The sequence below is a fragment of the Artemia sp. Qi Xiang Cuo genome, chromosome 4 (genome assembly GCF_049724085.1).
Source record: "Artemia sp. Qi Xiang Cuo chromosome 4, ASM4972408v1, whole genome shotgun sequence".
NCBI lineage: Eukaryota > Metazoa > Arthropoda > Branchiopoda > Anostraca > Artemiidae > Artemia > Artemia sp. Qi Xiang Cuo.
Genome location: NC_142797.1, coordinates 24,584,539 through 24,597,930, shown reverse-complemented (window position 1 = coordinate 24,597,930; position 13,392 = coordinate 24,584,539). Strand labels below are relative to the sequence as shown.

Here is a 13,392-nt window from a genome sequence, read left to right as displayed (position 1 = left end):
TTTTTAACAAAATTTTTATCTCAAAATTTCTATTCATGGGTTTCAGTGGCGGGATATATATATATATATATATATATATATATATATATATATATATATATATATATATATATATATATATATATATATATATATATATATATATATATATATATATATATATATATATATATATATATATATATATATATATTGTATTAATATGTACCATACATATAAATATAGAACTAGACTGGAACTTATATTTACATGTAAATATAGTACCGGGAGCCGTACATATAAATATAATACGTATATTATAAAACATTATAATATATTTTTTATAAAATTATAAAAAGGGGGTCCTATAATATCATGAGAGGGCTCATTCGGACGGAAATTAAAAGTTATAGGGCCCTAATAAAGTGACCAAAAAGATTGGAGGGCAACCAGGCCCCCTTCCCCGCCTATTTTTTTCCAAAGTCGTCCGATCATAATTTTGAGATGGCGATTTTGCTCATCATAGTTGAAAGACCCAATAATTATGCTTTTGGATATAATATAACCTCCCTCCCCCCCCCCCTCACAGCCCCAGGGGAAAGGTCTTCATGTCATAAAATTTGCCCATTTTTTACACGTAGTATTTGTTATGGGGAGAGAAGTATTATAGGGAATTTTTTATGGGGAGGGAAGTTTCCTGGGGGTGAACGTGAATCTTTTCACGGGGGAATTCGTTAACCTGGGGATGTAATTGCAAATGCCCTTATTGCGCTACTGTTTATATTGCATCTTCTTTCAAGTTAGTTGAAATGTATCCGTAAAAAGTATTCAGTTTGTCATTTAAGTAGTTGAAGATTTAATTTATCTTAATTTTATTTGAATAACTAGTAGTTAATTTTTCTAATTCATTTTGTTTAATTTGTGTTAATTATTTCTTAAATGTATTTGGATTGAAGGTGAAGAAATGGTCTCTGATAGTATACCACCTATACCAGAGGTTATAGTACCCAAGCCTACACCAGTCTGGACGCCTAGAAAGAAACCTAGGGTCACTTGCCACGTCTGCGGAAAATCTCTCGGTGACGCGTGGAAATTAAAACGCCATTTAAGTTCACTGCACAAATGCAGTAGTAGACCTTGGAACTGTGGAAGCTGTGAAGCAGTGTATAAAACAGAAATTGAATTAGATGAGCATATGCTAACACATCCCGATGGTAAGAATTTTTATTTATTTTGAATCCTGTCCTCTGAAAAAGAATGAAAAAAGATTAGTTTTTTAGATAATTTAGTAAGGAGCGGCCCAGCTCAATAGTAACCAAAACTCTAAAAAACAGAATTTTGATACCAATAGATATATCAAAAGAATTGCCTCATTATGCTAATTTTAAATACATAAGTTTCATTAAGTTCACTCTTACCCTTTAAAGGAGCCTGAGACAACTTGCTTGATTTTCGAGAAAAGGGACAAACACTCCCTAAAAGTATTAGAATCTTAATGAAAATCACACCGTCAAATTCAGCGTATCAAAAACCCTATTGTTGTTTTTTCAAGCTCTTATCTGCAAAAATGTGGAATTTTGTATTTTGGGCCGGAAGAAAGATCACGGATGCATGTATTTAAGTAATAAAATTTGCCCATTTTTTACACATAGTATTTTTTTATTGTGAAGTAATGTTTACATTTTCGGGTTTGGGGGGGGGGGGATTTTGCTGGGGTTTTTACAAGGGGGGACATTTTCTATGGGGAGGAAAGTTTCCAGGGGATGAACTTGCCAGTGGAAATTATACACCGGGGGAATTAGCCAGACCTTTATTTATATGTACTATACATATAACTATTACCCGGTACTATATTTATATTATATTTATACTATATTTATAATTACCCGGTACTATATTTATATCTACTATACATATAAATATAGTACCGGGAGCCCGGCAGTGAAGCCGCCGGGCCCCGGAATTTGGCAGACGGCAGGCTTCTATATATGGATTTTCATTGTCACTTGTCTTCTAACCGCAGATTTGAGCCTCTTCTTTATGCCATGACGGCACCACAGGTTTGTTACAACCACCCTGGGAAAAATATGAATTTTTTCTGAAAGTCCTCACCTATTTAGATCGTTCTTGTGACTCTAACAATAAGACGTTTTGTTATTAGTTCCCAGGGCTTCCTTTCACACTTCGTTATCTGTTCTTTGTCCAGTTTCAGGTGTTGGCAGAATTTTTAAGCTACGTTGTCTTGTCACACGAGAAAATGCCACGTATAACATTCCATGATTAAAAACTGGCAAACTAAGGTCGACACCAACAAATTCAAAAGTTCATTTGGAAATTGAGGTGGTGACATTGCAATTCGGCCATGCAAGCAGCAATCTCTAAACGAATTATCTTTGTGTCCTATACTAGTAGAATGGCCCCTATTGACCCCATGATTACAATACCCCTTCAAATCCCGATTCGGACACTTTTTTTTAAAACTCCCACGATCACCACGTGGTTTGTGGTCCTAATAAGGGCATGGAATCCCTAGAGAGAACACGTGGTTAATGGGGTCAATGACCTCTTTCTCCAGGTGTGTTTTTGGCACGCTCTCAGCGAATGTTATGATTCAGAAATAGTATTTGTTGTTGTTTTGGACATGTACATGCTCGAGGCGAATGTCATGGTGTCCAGAAATAGGATTTGTTGTTGTTGCTCGAGCCAAATGCTATGAGTTTCCCGGAAACAGTTAGATCACGTGTTTCCCTTCTCAGCCAATCAGCGAGTTGGATACATCCCCCTTCTCAACCACTCATACGGCTTGTTACATATGGTTCTCCCCGTTACATAACAATTCGCCCTTGAGATTTCGTATATAACGGGCATGCAATATGATTCAATTATCAGAAAGTATTTTGACACAGTGTAAACAAGAAGAATGGATATAACAATTAACATAATTGATGAGCTTGAGGCCTTGGCAGCCGCAATTAGCAATGTAAGTACATTTTTATTTTCAAACGAATTTTACTTGGACATCCTCCAGTATATTCAGCTAAAACGTAAATTTATTCATTTACCCCAAACCCCCCCCCCCCAAACCATACAAACATCATTATAATCAATGGAAAACGCAAAATATATTCTTTTTACCCTCGAAACCTAACCCCCCCCCCCACTGTTTTACAATCAAATTCTCGCAAAAGAAATAATTCTCTTTTCGTTAAAGTTTGACTTTTCTCTATTGTATTCCTTTCTCTAATGTGATTTAAAGTGTCTACTGACTTCTGTCAATTTTTAATGAAAATGCCGCTCTGTTTTGACATAAGACTCCAATGCGAGGCCTAAAATTAGCTGTCACCCTTTTTAAAGCACTTCCTGTAAAAGGTTTCTCAGATCCATATGGATTGTTCCTCCTATCAAATTAAAGCACTTTCCTGCAGACAATTGCAATTTATTAAGCGCAGGCATATGTAATCTCTATTTGGAGAACCGGTGAAATCTCGTTATTTTCAAATTAAGATCAAACATCATATTTATGACATTGGCGAAAGGGGGAGGGGACCATGCCTCAATTCTATCGCCATCATTATAAAATGAAAACAAACTGTTTCTTCGCATGAGAAGTAAGAGGGGTGATTCGTTGTGTAGATATGTATACCCTTTGACAAGAAAACTAATGTGTAAATATATGCTTTGCGTCTATAGGCATGTTTTAATTTTTTTCAGGCTTTCTTTCGATAAAGTTTCTTTTATATTCCCAGGAGGGGTGCGTGAAAACTATGCTTTTTAACTTTGATATGCAAGGCTAGAAAGAAAAGTCTTTAGGAGTTGCATGAAGCTTATATTATGCGTAAATTGAATAGCATTTTAACCTATGTTTGCAAAATATAGGCCTACAGGTCGATGGGTTAACGATCTAATTTAAAGCCTATAGACCGGAAAATTTAATATTTTTCTAAATGGTAAAAATAGAAACAATGATTCCTATCCTATGGATATAGACTACTGATTGTCTAATAAAAACGTTTGATTTCTAAGCATAATATATTTCTCGCGAAATTTTTACTTTTTGCTTTACTGAAAAGAGATAAATTACATGGATGAGGGTACTAACTTTCTTTCTGTAAAAAAGAGATAAATTATTTTGATACTAATTTTTTCTTTTCTTTTTAAGGTAAATTATGAAGAATGCGTGCCCCCACCTTCCAAGAAAGCCAGAGAGGGTGAGGCAGCCCCATCAGTGCCAGCCACCATACAGTCCGGTCAAAAACCGACAAGAGAATGGGCGGCTTCTTATAATATGGTGAACCCTGCCGGCTCATCTATGCAATCCCATAACATCGCAGTCCAATCTGCACAAGAACATTGCGACGCCGCCCCGTCCACCTTCCATCATACGTTGCCTGGGCCTTCAAGAGCTGCCCCACTTATGCAAGGTCAGGAAGTGGCCCTCCAGCATGCACTACCTGGTCCTTCGGGCACCCAAGTGCAGCCGGGATATGCAAATGTAATCATTTTTTCCTACCATTCTATTACTTCCAATGTTTTTTCTTTTTCACTATTTTTCAACCCTATATAAACTTATCTCAGCGGGATATTAACCCCTCACCCCCCAACCATTGTTTTAAATTTCTCTCCCTCAGAGATATCTAAATATAATTTTTTGCAAAGAAACCACTCTTTTTTAATCTTTGCTATCGCTTCGATATCTCATAAGCGAATATTTTTAGGTAATTTCAATTAATAATCACCGCCTTTGAAACTCAAAATGCTATTTTTTCACAATTGAATATCACATATATTTTTAGGTACCTTTGAAACACCGACTGCTCTTTTTCACCTAATTTTGGGAGAGATTATCCCATCTGTCACATATTGTCGTTCTAATTTAAACTGAATATTTCTATCGCGTCATTTTTCGCTCCTACATAGAATATAGAACTCCAATGTCCTTAAATATTAATTTTGCAGACAATTTGTTCTCCGCTATTTCAGAAAACACAGAATTACGCAAAGGCCATTGAAACATTGATTGACTGAAACCGCTAGTGTAAAACAAAACAGGGAAAGGAGATGCCAAAATTATTTATAATCTCGCGCGTAGAGCATTATGTCAAAACATAGCGGTATAATGCCTAAGAAGTGTGTGGGGAAAGTGACTTAATGATTCTCAACATTTTGAAGTTCAAACTCATTCATCTAACCTCCATAATTAAACTCATGTGTTTACCGAACCTGTATGGAATTAGGAATATTTCAACTTTTTGTGGACATTATGTAAATTGCTGGGAGTCAGAGTGGGGTCCGGGAACTGCTGGGGTGCGAGGTTAGGGAAGCACCGGGGGATGCGCCACGGATCAGGGACGTGCCACAGGGAAGTGACACGAGTCGAAAACGCGTTGGGGGAAGCGCCACGGGTCAGGGATGCGCCACGGGCCCGAGAAGCATCGCGGGAACCGATGTGGGGCCTGAGAAGCGCCACAGGTATGCGCCGCGAGAAGCGATGCGCGAAAGTGCAGCGAAAAAAAAAAATTTTTTTAACACTTTTAAAATAAACGACCAAATTTTCGCCTTCTATGTCATATCTTAAGTTGGAACTTTCAGTTGAATTAACCAAATGTTATTAAGCAATAATAATCAAAATTTTAACTGTAGGGATGATTTGAACACTTTGAAAATAAGCTATTTTTTCATTTACAGGTTGTCCTGGTTCCATACTCGCCATCTCCCCCCTGCTCGTCAGTTGGAGAAGGAGAGGAGACAAACGTGGAGCCCCCCAACAATTTAACATGGGACGATAGCATTGAAGTACCCTTTAATATTGACGAGTTTTTAGATGATTTTCTTTTTAATTTAGATAATAGCGCAGTTGAGCTGGTAGACTTGAGCCCGAATACCTTGCAGCTTTTAGATGATTTTACAGGGAACCCTCCTCCTCCAGCCTCCGATACCATAACGGGTCCACTTCAATCGAATGAAGTGGAGCATTCGCCAGATATTGTTGAACAACTGGGGAGAGGGGATAATATCCAAGAGGGGGAGGGGGTACAACACTTCCCGATTTTCAGCTGTCCAACAGAATTTTAAATAATATAGTTGTTTACACTGCGACGGTTGGTGATCCTTTTAATACAATTCTGGCGGAGAAATTTTTTTTTGACCCTATAGAAATTGTGCATTCATATGTAGATGAAATTTTTGTACTACTGGAGAATCCAATTCAATTGTGGGGGAGGGAATCAATTAAGGCTTCTATTGTTCTAAAAGTGTTTTATTTAAATGAGGGAAAAAGTGAAGTTTATTATCATTATGTACATTCCGAGATGCGTTTGGTTTATTCGAATTTGGAAAATTTTGCTCTAGATTTTGGACTGAACTAAAGCTGCGAAATCATATGAGGCATTGTAGACGGCATGGCTACCAGACAGTGGAAACGGTTTCAGGGGATAGGGCCATTCTACGTTTCAAAAATTTCCAAAACACCCTTCTCCAGTGCGACAAAATATCTTTAGACTGTGAAGCTAAGCTGGAGGAGGTGAATGACCCCCAATATCCTAACCGAGTCAAAGAAAACCAGGTCATTGCATTGTCCTACGCCCACGTGCACAGAGACAGTTCTAACACCCTGCAGTTTTGAGAAGTGGTTGAATCAGTGAATAAGGGGCCCGAGTTCATGGACAAGGCGCTAAATAAACTGAGTGGAACGGCTAATATTGCTATTTCTCGTTTGAGAAATACGTATTATACAATGGGGCTGTCTGCAAAGGATCGTCTCACGATTAAAAATACAAAAATATGTTGGGTCTGTAGGGGAGAGTTTGTAGAGGAGGATAAGGGGACTAAAGGGAAAAGAGGGGGGAGGGGGAAAGTCAGAGATCATAATCACTTGTGGCAGGAAATATCCTCGGGGGTAGTAATTTTAGGGGGGTTGCGCATCAATCGTGTAATTTAAATGTTAGCCAGCAGTTTTTTATCCCTGTTTTTATTCATAATTCCAATTATGATTTAAAATTTATTGTACCGGCACTGGCACGTATGCATAGGGAGGGAGGGGGAGTAGATTGTCCATGGGTAAATAGTTCATTTATCTATAACATAAGTCCCAAATCGGCTGAGAAGTTATTGCTTCTCGAACTGAAATGGCAAGCAGTGTATAATCAGCGTTTGTTCTGTAATAAAATCAATTATTTAGAGTCTTTTAGTTTTTTTCCCAAGGCACTGAGTTATGTGTGTCAAGTTAAGAAAAAAAACAATTTCGAGAGATTTATTCTGCTTAAAAATCGTTTTCAAGAAGATTAAATTTGTTATCTGTTGCCATGCCAAGGTATATATGCATACAATTATTGCTTTTATGGCGCTCGCTTAAGCGAGGAGAAACTACCTCCAATTGAAGCTTTTACAATTCACTGACCAACAGTGAATGCACAGCCGAGGAGTATGAGTTTGCCAAGAAGGTGTGGTCCAAGGGGGATTGTAAAAATGGGTGGGATTATTGTAGACTGTACTTGTCCAGTGACGTTTTAACTTTGTTAGATATAGTCTGTAAGAACACAGACCAGATCTATTCAGAGTTCGGGTTAGATATAGGCTATTATTTTTCCACGCCCCATTTAGTAATGGATTTAATTTAAAGAATTAGCAGCGAGGAAATAGGCCTAATCATCAATATAGATCAACATCTTTTTGTAGAGCGTTCAATGAGGGGTGGGTATGCTTTTCATGGGGACCGCGTCTTATCAACCGATCCGAGCGGACAAAGCACCGGTGCAAAGTCAAATGCAGTGTTCTTGGACATGAACTCATTGCACCCCTTGGCAATGTCCCACTGCTCTTTGCCGTGTGGGAACTATCAATGGCTTGATAATCCTTGTGAGTTCCCCGACATTAACACCGTTGAGGACAATGGGCCACAAGGATGGTTCTTTGAAGTTGACGGTCACATTCCGCTGGCGCTTCACGACTCAGTCAAAGAGTTTGTCTTTCCCTGTATCAATCGACCCGTGAGCAGGGGCTCTCTGAGCCCCTACAATCGTTCATTGGTTGAGGATATGGGGATGCACTGGACTCCCTCCAAACAGAAACTGATTGCAGATTTGGACCCTAAAGAGAATATCGTTGTTCACCATGTGCTTTTGCACTGGATGGTGAGCAATGGTTTCAAGATCACTAAAATACATAGGGTCCTGCAGTTCAATCAGCGACTCTACTTGAAAGCGTTTATCGAAACCTTCGTCGATAAACGCTCTAGGGCAAATTCAAAGGTGGAGAAGGAAATGTATAAGCTCATTCTAAATTCAGCGTTTGGCAAAATGTGTGAAAGCGTTCGTAATAGATCTCGCTGCGACGTTGCGACTGACCCTCTAGAGTGTGCACGAATTATTGCCGACCCCAATTTTACATCGTTCACGAGCATAGAGACTGGCATGGTTCTCTTACACAGGCGAAAGCGAAATGTGGTACTGAACAAGAATATTGCAGGTGGCAGTTCAGTACTGGAAATTTCAAATAAGCTCATGTTGTCGTTCTTTTAATATTTGTGCAAGTTGCAATGGCCACGGGAGGGGGAGGTTCAAGTTTACTATGGTGATACATATTCTCTGCTGTTAAAGGTAAATGGGACTGAATTGGATTTATTGGGTGATTTGCGAAATGGGGTGCACATCAGCTCGCGGATGGATTTCACCAACTGGAATCCATCACTCTACCCCGCGTTGGTGAAACGACAAGCCCCTAACCACCTGTTAATGTTAAAATAAGAGACGGGGAGTGATTTGTTATCCCGGGGGGTGTTCCCGTGCCCCAAAGTTTATTGTGTGGAAACACATAGTGGGGAAGAAAAGAAGGCGTGTAAAGAGGTACTTACACACTTTGTAAAGAGCAATTTTAACATGAGCGTGTACAGAGACTGTGCAGAAAGAAGCCTAGTGCCAAGAGCACAAGTGCTTGCAATTCGCTCTCTACAGTATAGAAATTATACTGTGAGAGTGGAAAAGAATGCAATGTCGTGTATATCCGACAAAGTCTATGTGCTCAAGAATGGTGTGAGTGTCCTACCCCACGGTCACTACCGTATTTCAGACCGAGTTGAATGCATAGACTATCGCAATCAACTTGGTCTGGATAAATTAACCTAATCTGACTAACCACCACCACAACCTGTTCATAAATTAACTAATCCCAATCTCACTAGATTAACCTAACCCATCCACTAACCTGTAGCAGCCGCAGTGACGACAACTATTTTTTTCCACCGCCGCTCCCGGGGGGGGTCCCTTCCCGCGGCCGCCCCGGGGGGGGGGGGGGGGCCCGCCCGCGGCCGGCCGGGCTGCGGCTCCGCGGTCCTGGGGGGGGGGGGAACCCTATTTTTTAAATTCACTGTAATGTTCAACTGTGCTATTGTTCCAAGTGTATTTTTTGTTGTTGTATAGAAAGTGTTATTGTACAGAAAAGTGTTGTATAAAAAGTGCTGTAGATGGACAAAAGTGTTGTACAGAAAAGTGCTGTACAGAAAAGTGTTTAAAGACAAAAAGTGTTATCATTGTTCATGTTGAACAAATAGAGTTTTCATGTTGACCATGAAATTTTGTCAAGTTGAACAAGTGTTCATTTTGTTGTATAGAAAAGTGTTGTACAGAAAAGTGTTGATGTACAAAAAGTGCTGTAGTTGGACAAAAGTGTTTAAAGACAAAAAGTGTTATCATTGTTCATGTTGAACAAATAGAGTTTTCATGTTGACCATGGAATTTTGTCACATTGAATAAGTGTTCATATTGCTGTAATAAATGTTGCCATGAAATATTGTTTTTGTTCTTGAATAGATAGATCTATGGGAAAATTACTACCTACTCATGGGACACATATGGTTTACAGTTAGTCATAATCCGGCTGTTGTCAACAGCATGTATCAATTTAAAACATCCTTCAGATCGTTTCTGTGTGGGCCCTCAATGTCGGGGAAAAAAACACTTTTAGCTAGAATAATTCAAAATTGCGATAAAATGTTTTTGGAAAAGCCGAAAAAAATCTATTATTGCTATAGTATTTGGTAAGAGTTCTTTGATAAAATAAAAGCTATTGCCATAGCACACCAATACAATTCATACAAGGACTTGATGTTTTCAATAGTATTTAATCGAACTCGTGGCTGATTATTGATGATTTAACTGAATCCATTGAACAGTTCTCACAGGAAATGCTGCAATTGTTCACTCTCCGATCTCATCATGAACACATTTCCATAACCCTAGTTTTACCCAGTCTGTTTCATCAGAGCAAATGTATGCGAACCCTTGCTTTGAATTGTACTATCTATATTATCTATCGAGTTGTTCGTGATTCTAGCTCACTCATAACTCTCAATAAACAGATATACCCTGGTGCTCCAAAATTTCTGTTGTCAGCGTACACTCAGGCGACTAGCAAGCCCTACGGTTACATTTTGCTGGATCTTAATCAGAGCACGCTCGAGGATCTACGTGTAGTCATCGAGATTTTCGACAATGAAATTACAGTATATCTTCTGGTGAACAGTAGAAAAGGCTATTAGTTAACGTTATGACATTGAAGAAACTACAAGAACAACGGCATTTATTTTCCCTTTAGGCACTTCAAAACCCTAACTAAAAATAAACTAAACTAAACAATACTAAAATTCAAACTAGAACATTAAAATAAAACTAAACTAAAATAAAGTAAACTGCTAAATTAAAACTCTAACTAAAACTCATATGTAAAATGAAAACTCTTAACTAAAAAAAACTAAAAGTAAACTAAAACTCAAACTAAAAATCTAGACTAAACTAAAATTAAACTAACTAAAACTAAACTAGAAATAAATTCTAATCTCTAAACTACTAAAGTATAAATCTAACTAAAACTAAACACTAATCTAAAACTAAACTAAACTAACTAAAACTCTAAACTAAAACTAAACACTAATCTAAAACTAAACTAAAACCAAACTAAGCTACTAAATTAAAACTCTAACTAAAACTCTTTAGCAAACTGTAGCTAAAATAAAACTCTAATCTAAAACTAAACTAAAACTAAACTAAAAATAAAGGTAATGAATAAACTTAAAATAAACTAAAACTAAACAAAAACTAAACTAACTAAAAGAAAACTAAACATTAAACTAAAACTCTAAACTAAAACTAAACACTAATCTAAAAATAAACTAAAAATCTAGACTAAACTAAAACTAAACTAACTAAAACTAAACTAGAAATAAATTCTAATCCCTAAACTACTAAAGTATAACTCTAACTAAAACTAAACACTAATCTAAATATAAAATAAACTAACTAAAACTATAAACTAAAACTAAACACTAATCTAAAACTAAACTAAAACCAAACTAAGCTACTAAATTAAAACTCTAACTAAAACTCTTTAGCAAACTGTAGCTAAACTAAAACTCTAATCTAACCTAAACTAAAAGTAAACTAAAACTAAAAATCTAGACTAAACTAAAACTAAACTAACTAAAACTAAAATAAAAATAAATTCTAATCTCTAAACTAAACTAAAACCAAACTAAGCTACTAAAACTAAACTAAACTAACTAAAACTCTAAACTAAAACTAAACACTAATCTAAAACTAAACTAAAAGTAAACTAAAACTAGAACTAAAAATCTAGACTAAACTAAAAAAAACTAAAAGTAAACTAAAAGTAAACTAAAACTAAAACTAAAAATCTAGACTAAACTAAAACTAAACTAAACTAACTAAAACTCTAAACTAAAACTAAACACTAATCTAAAACTAAACTAAAAATCTAGACTAAACTAAAACCAAACTAAGCTACTAAATTAAAACTCTAACTAAAACTCATATGTAAAACGAAAACTCGTAACTAAAAAAATAAAGTAAACTAAAACTCTAAACTAAACTAAAACTAAACTAAACTAACTAAAACTTTAAACTAAAACTAAACACTAATCTAAAACTAAACTAAACTATAACTCTAACTAAAACTAAACACTAATCTAAAACTAAACTAAACTAACTAAAACTCTAAACTAAAACTAAACACTAATCTAAAACTAAACTAAAACCAAAATAAGCTACTAAATTAAAACTCTAACTAAAACTCTTTAGCAAACTGTAGCTAAACTAAAACTCTAATCTAAACTAAACTAAAAGTAAACTAAAACTAAAAATCTAGACTAAACTAAAACTAAACTAAAACTAAACTAAAAATAAATTCTAATCTCTAAACTAAACTAAAACCAAACTAAGCTACTAAAACTAAACTAAACTAACTAAAACTCTAAACTAAAACTAAACACTAATCTAAAACTAAAATAAAAGTAAACTAAAAATATAAATAAAAATCTAGAATAAAATAAAAAAAACTAAAATTAAACTAAAACTAAAACTAAAAATCTAGACTAAACTAAAACTAAACTAAACTAAAACTCTAAACTAAAACTAAACACTAATCTAAAACTAAACTAAAAATCTAGACTAAACTAAAACCAAACTAAGCTACTAAATTAAAACTCTAACTAAAACTCATATGTAAAACGAAAACTCGTAACTAAAAAACTAAAGTAAAATAAAAATATAAACTAAACTAAAACTAAACTAAACTAACTAAAACTCTAAACTAAAACTAAACACTAATCTAAAACTAAACTAAACTATAACTCTAACTAAAACTAAACACTAATCTAAAACTAAACTAAAACCAAACTAAGCTACTAAATTAAAACTCTAACTAAAACTCTTTAGCAAACTGTAGCTAAACTAAAACTATAATCTAAACTAAACTAAAAGTAAACTAAAACTAAAACTAAAAATCTAGACTAAACTAAAACTAAACTAAACTAACTAAAACTCTAAACTAAAACTAAACACTAATCTAAAACTAAACTAAACTATAACTCTAACTAGAACTAAACACTAATCTAAAACTAAAATAAAATAAATAAAACTCTAAACTAAAACTAAACCCTAATCTAAAACTAAACTAAAACAAAACTAAGCTACTAAATTAAAACTCTAACTAAAACTCTTTAGCAAACTGTAGCTAAACTAAAACTCTAATCTAAACTAAACTAAAAGTAAACTAAAACTAAAAATCTAGACTAAACTAAAAATAAACTAACTAAAAATAAAATAAAAATAAATTATAATATAAAAAATAATAAACTATAACTATAAATAAAAATAAAAAATAATATAAAAATAAAATAAAATAAATAAAAATAAAAAAAAAAAATAAAAAATAATATAAAACTAAAACCAAACTAAGCTACAAAATTAGAACTCTAACTAAAAATCATATGTAAAAAGAAAACTCTTAACTAAAAAAACTAAAAGTAAACTAAAACTAAAAATCTAGACTAAACTAAAACTAAACTAAACTAACTAAAACTCTAAACTAAAACTAAACACTAATCTAAAACTAAACTAAAAATTT

The 13,392-nt window shown here is 34.9% G+C and overlaps 1 protein-coding gene across 8 annotated transcripts in view; it reads left to right on the top strand.

The window, feature by feature from the left end:
* Window positions 1-13,392, top strand: part of LOC148952917 (uncharacterized) — a 189,538-nt gene that overhangs the window by 130,305 nt on the left and 45,841 nt on the right. For all 8 annotated transcript variants that reach the window (XM_089088164.1, XM_089088161.1, XM_089088159.1 and 5 more), the window contains one exon: window positions 936-1,193. In XM_089088164.1, coding sequence (XP_088944290.1) covers window positions 936-1,193 — 258 coding nt within the window. The remainder of the gene's footprint in view (window positions 1-935; window positions 1,194-13,392) is intronic.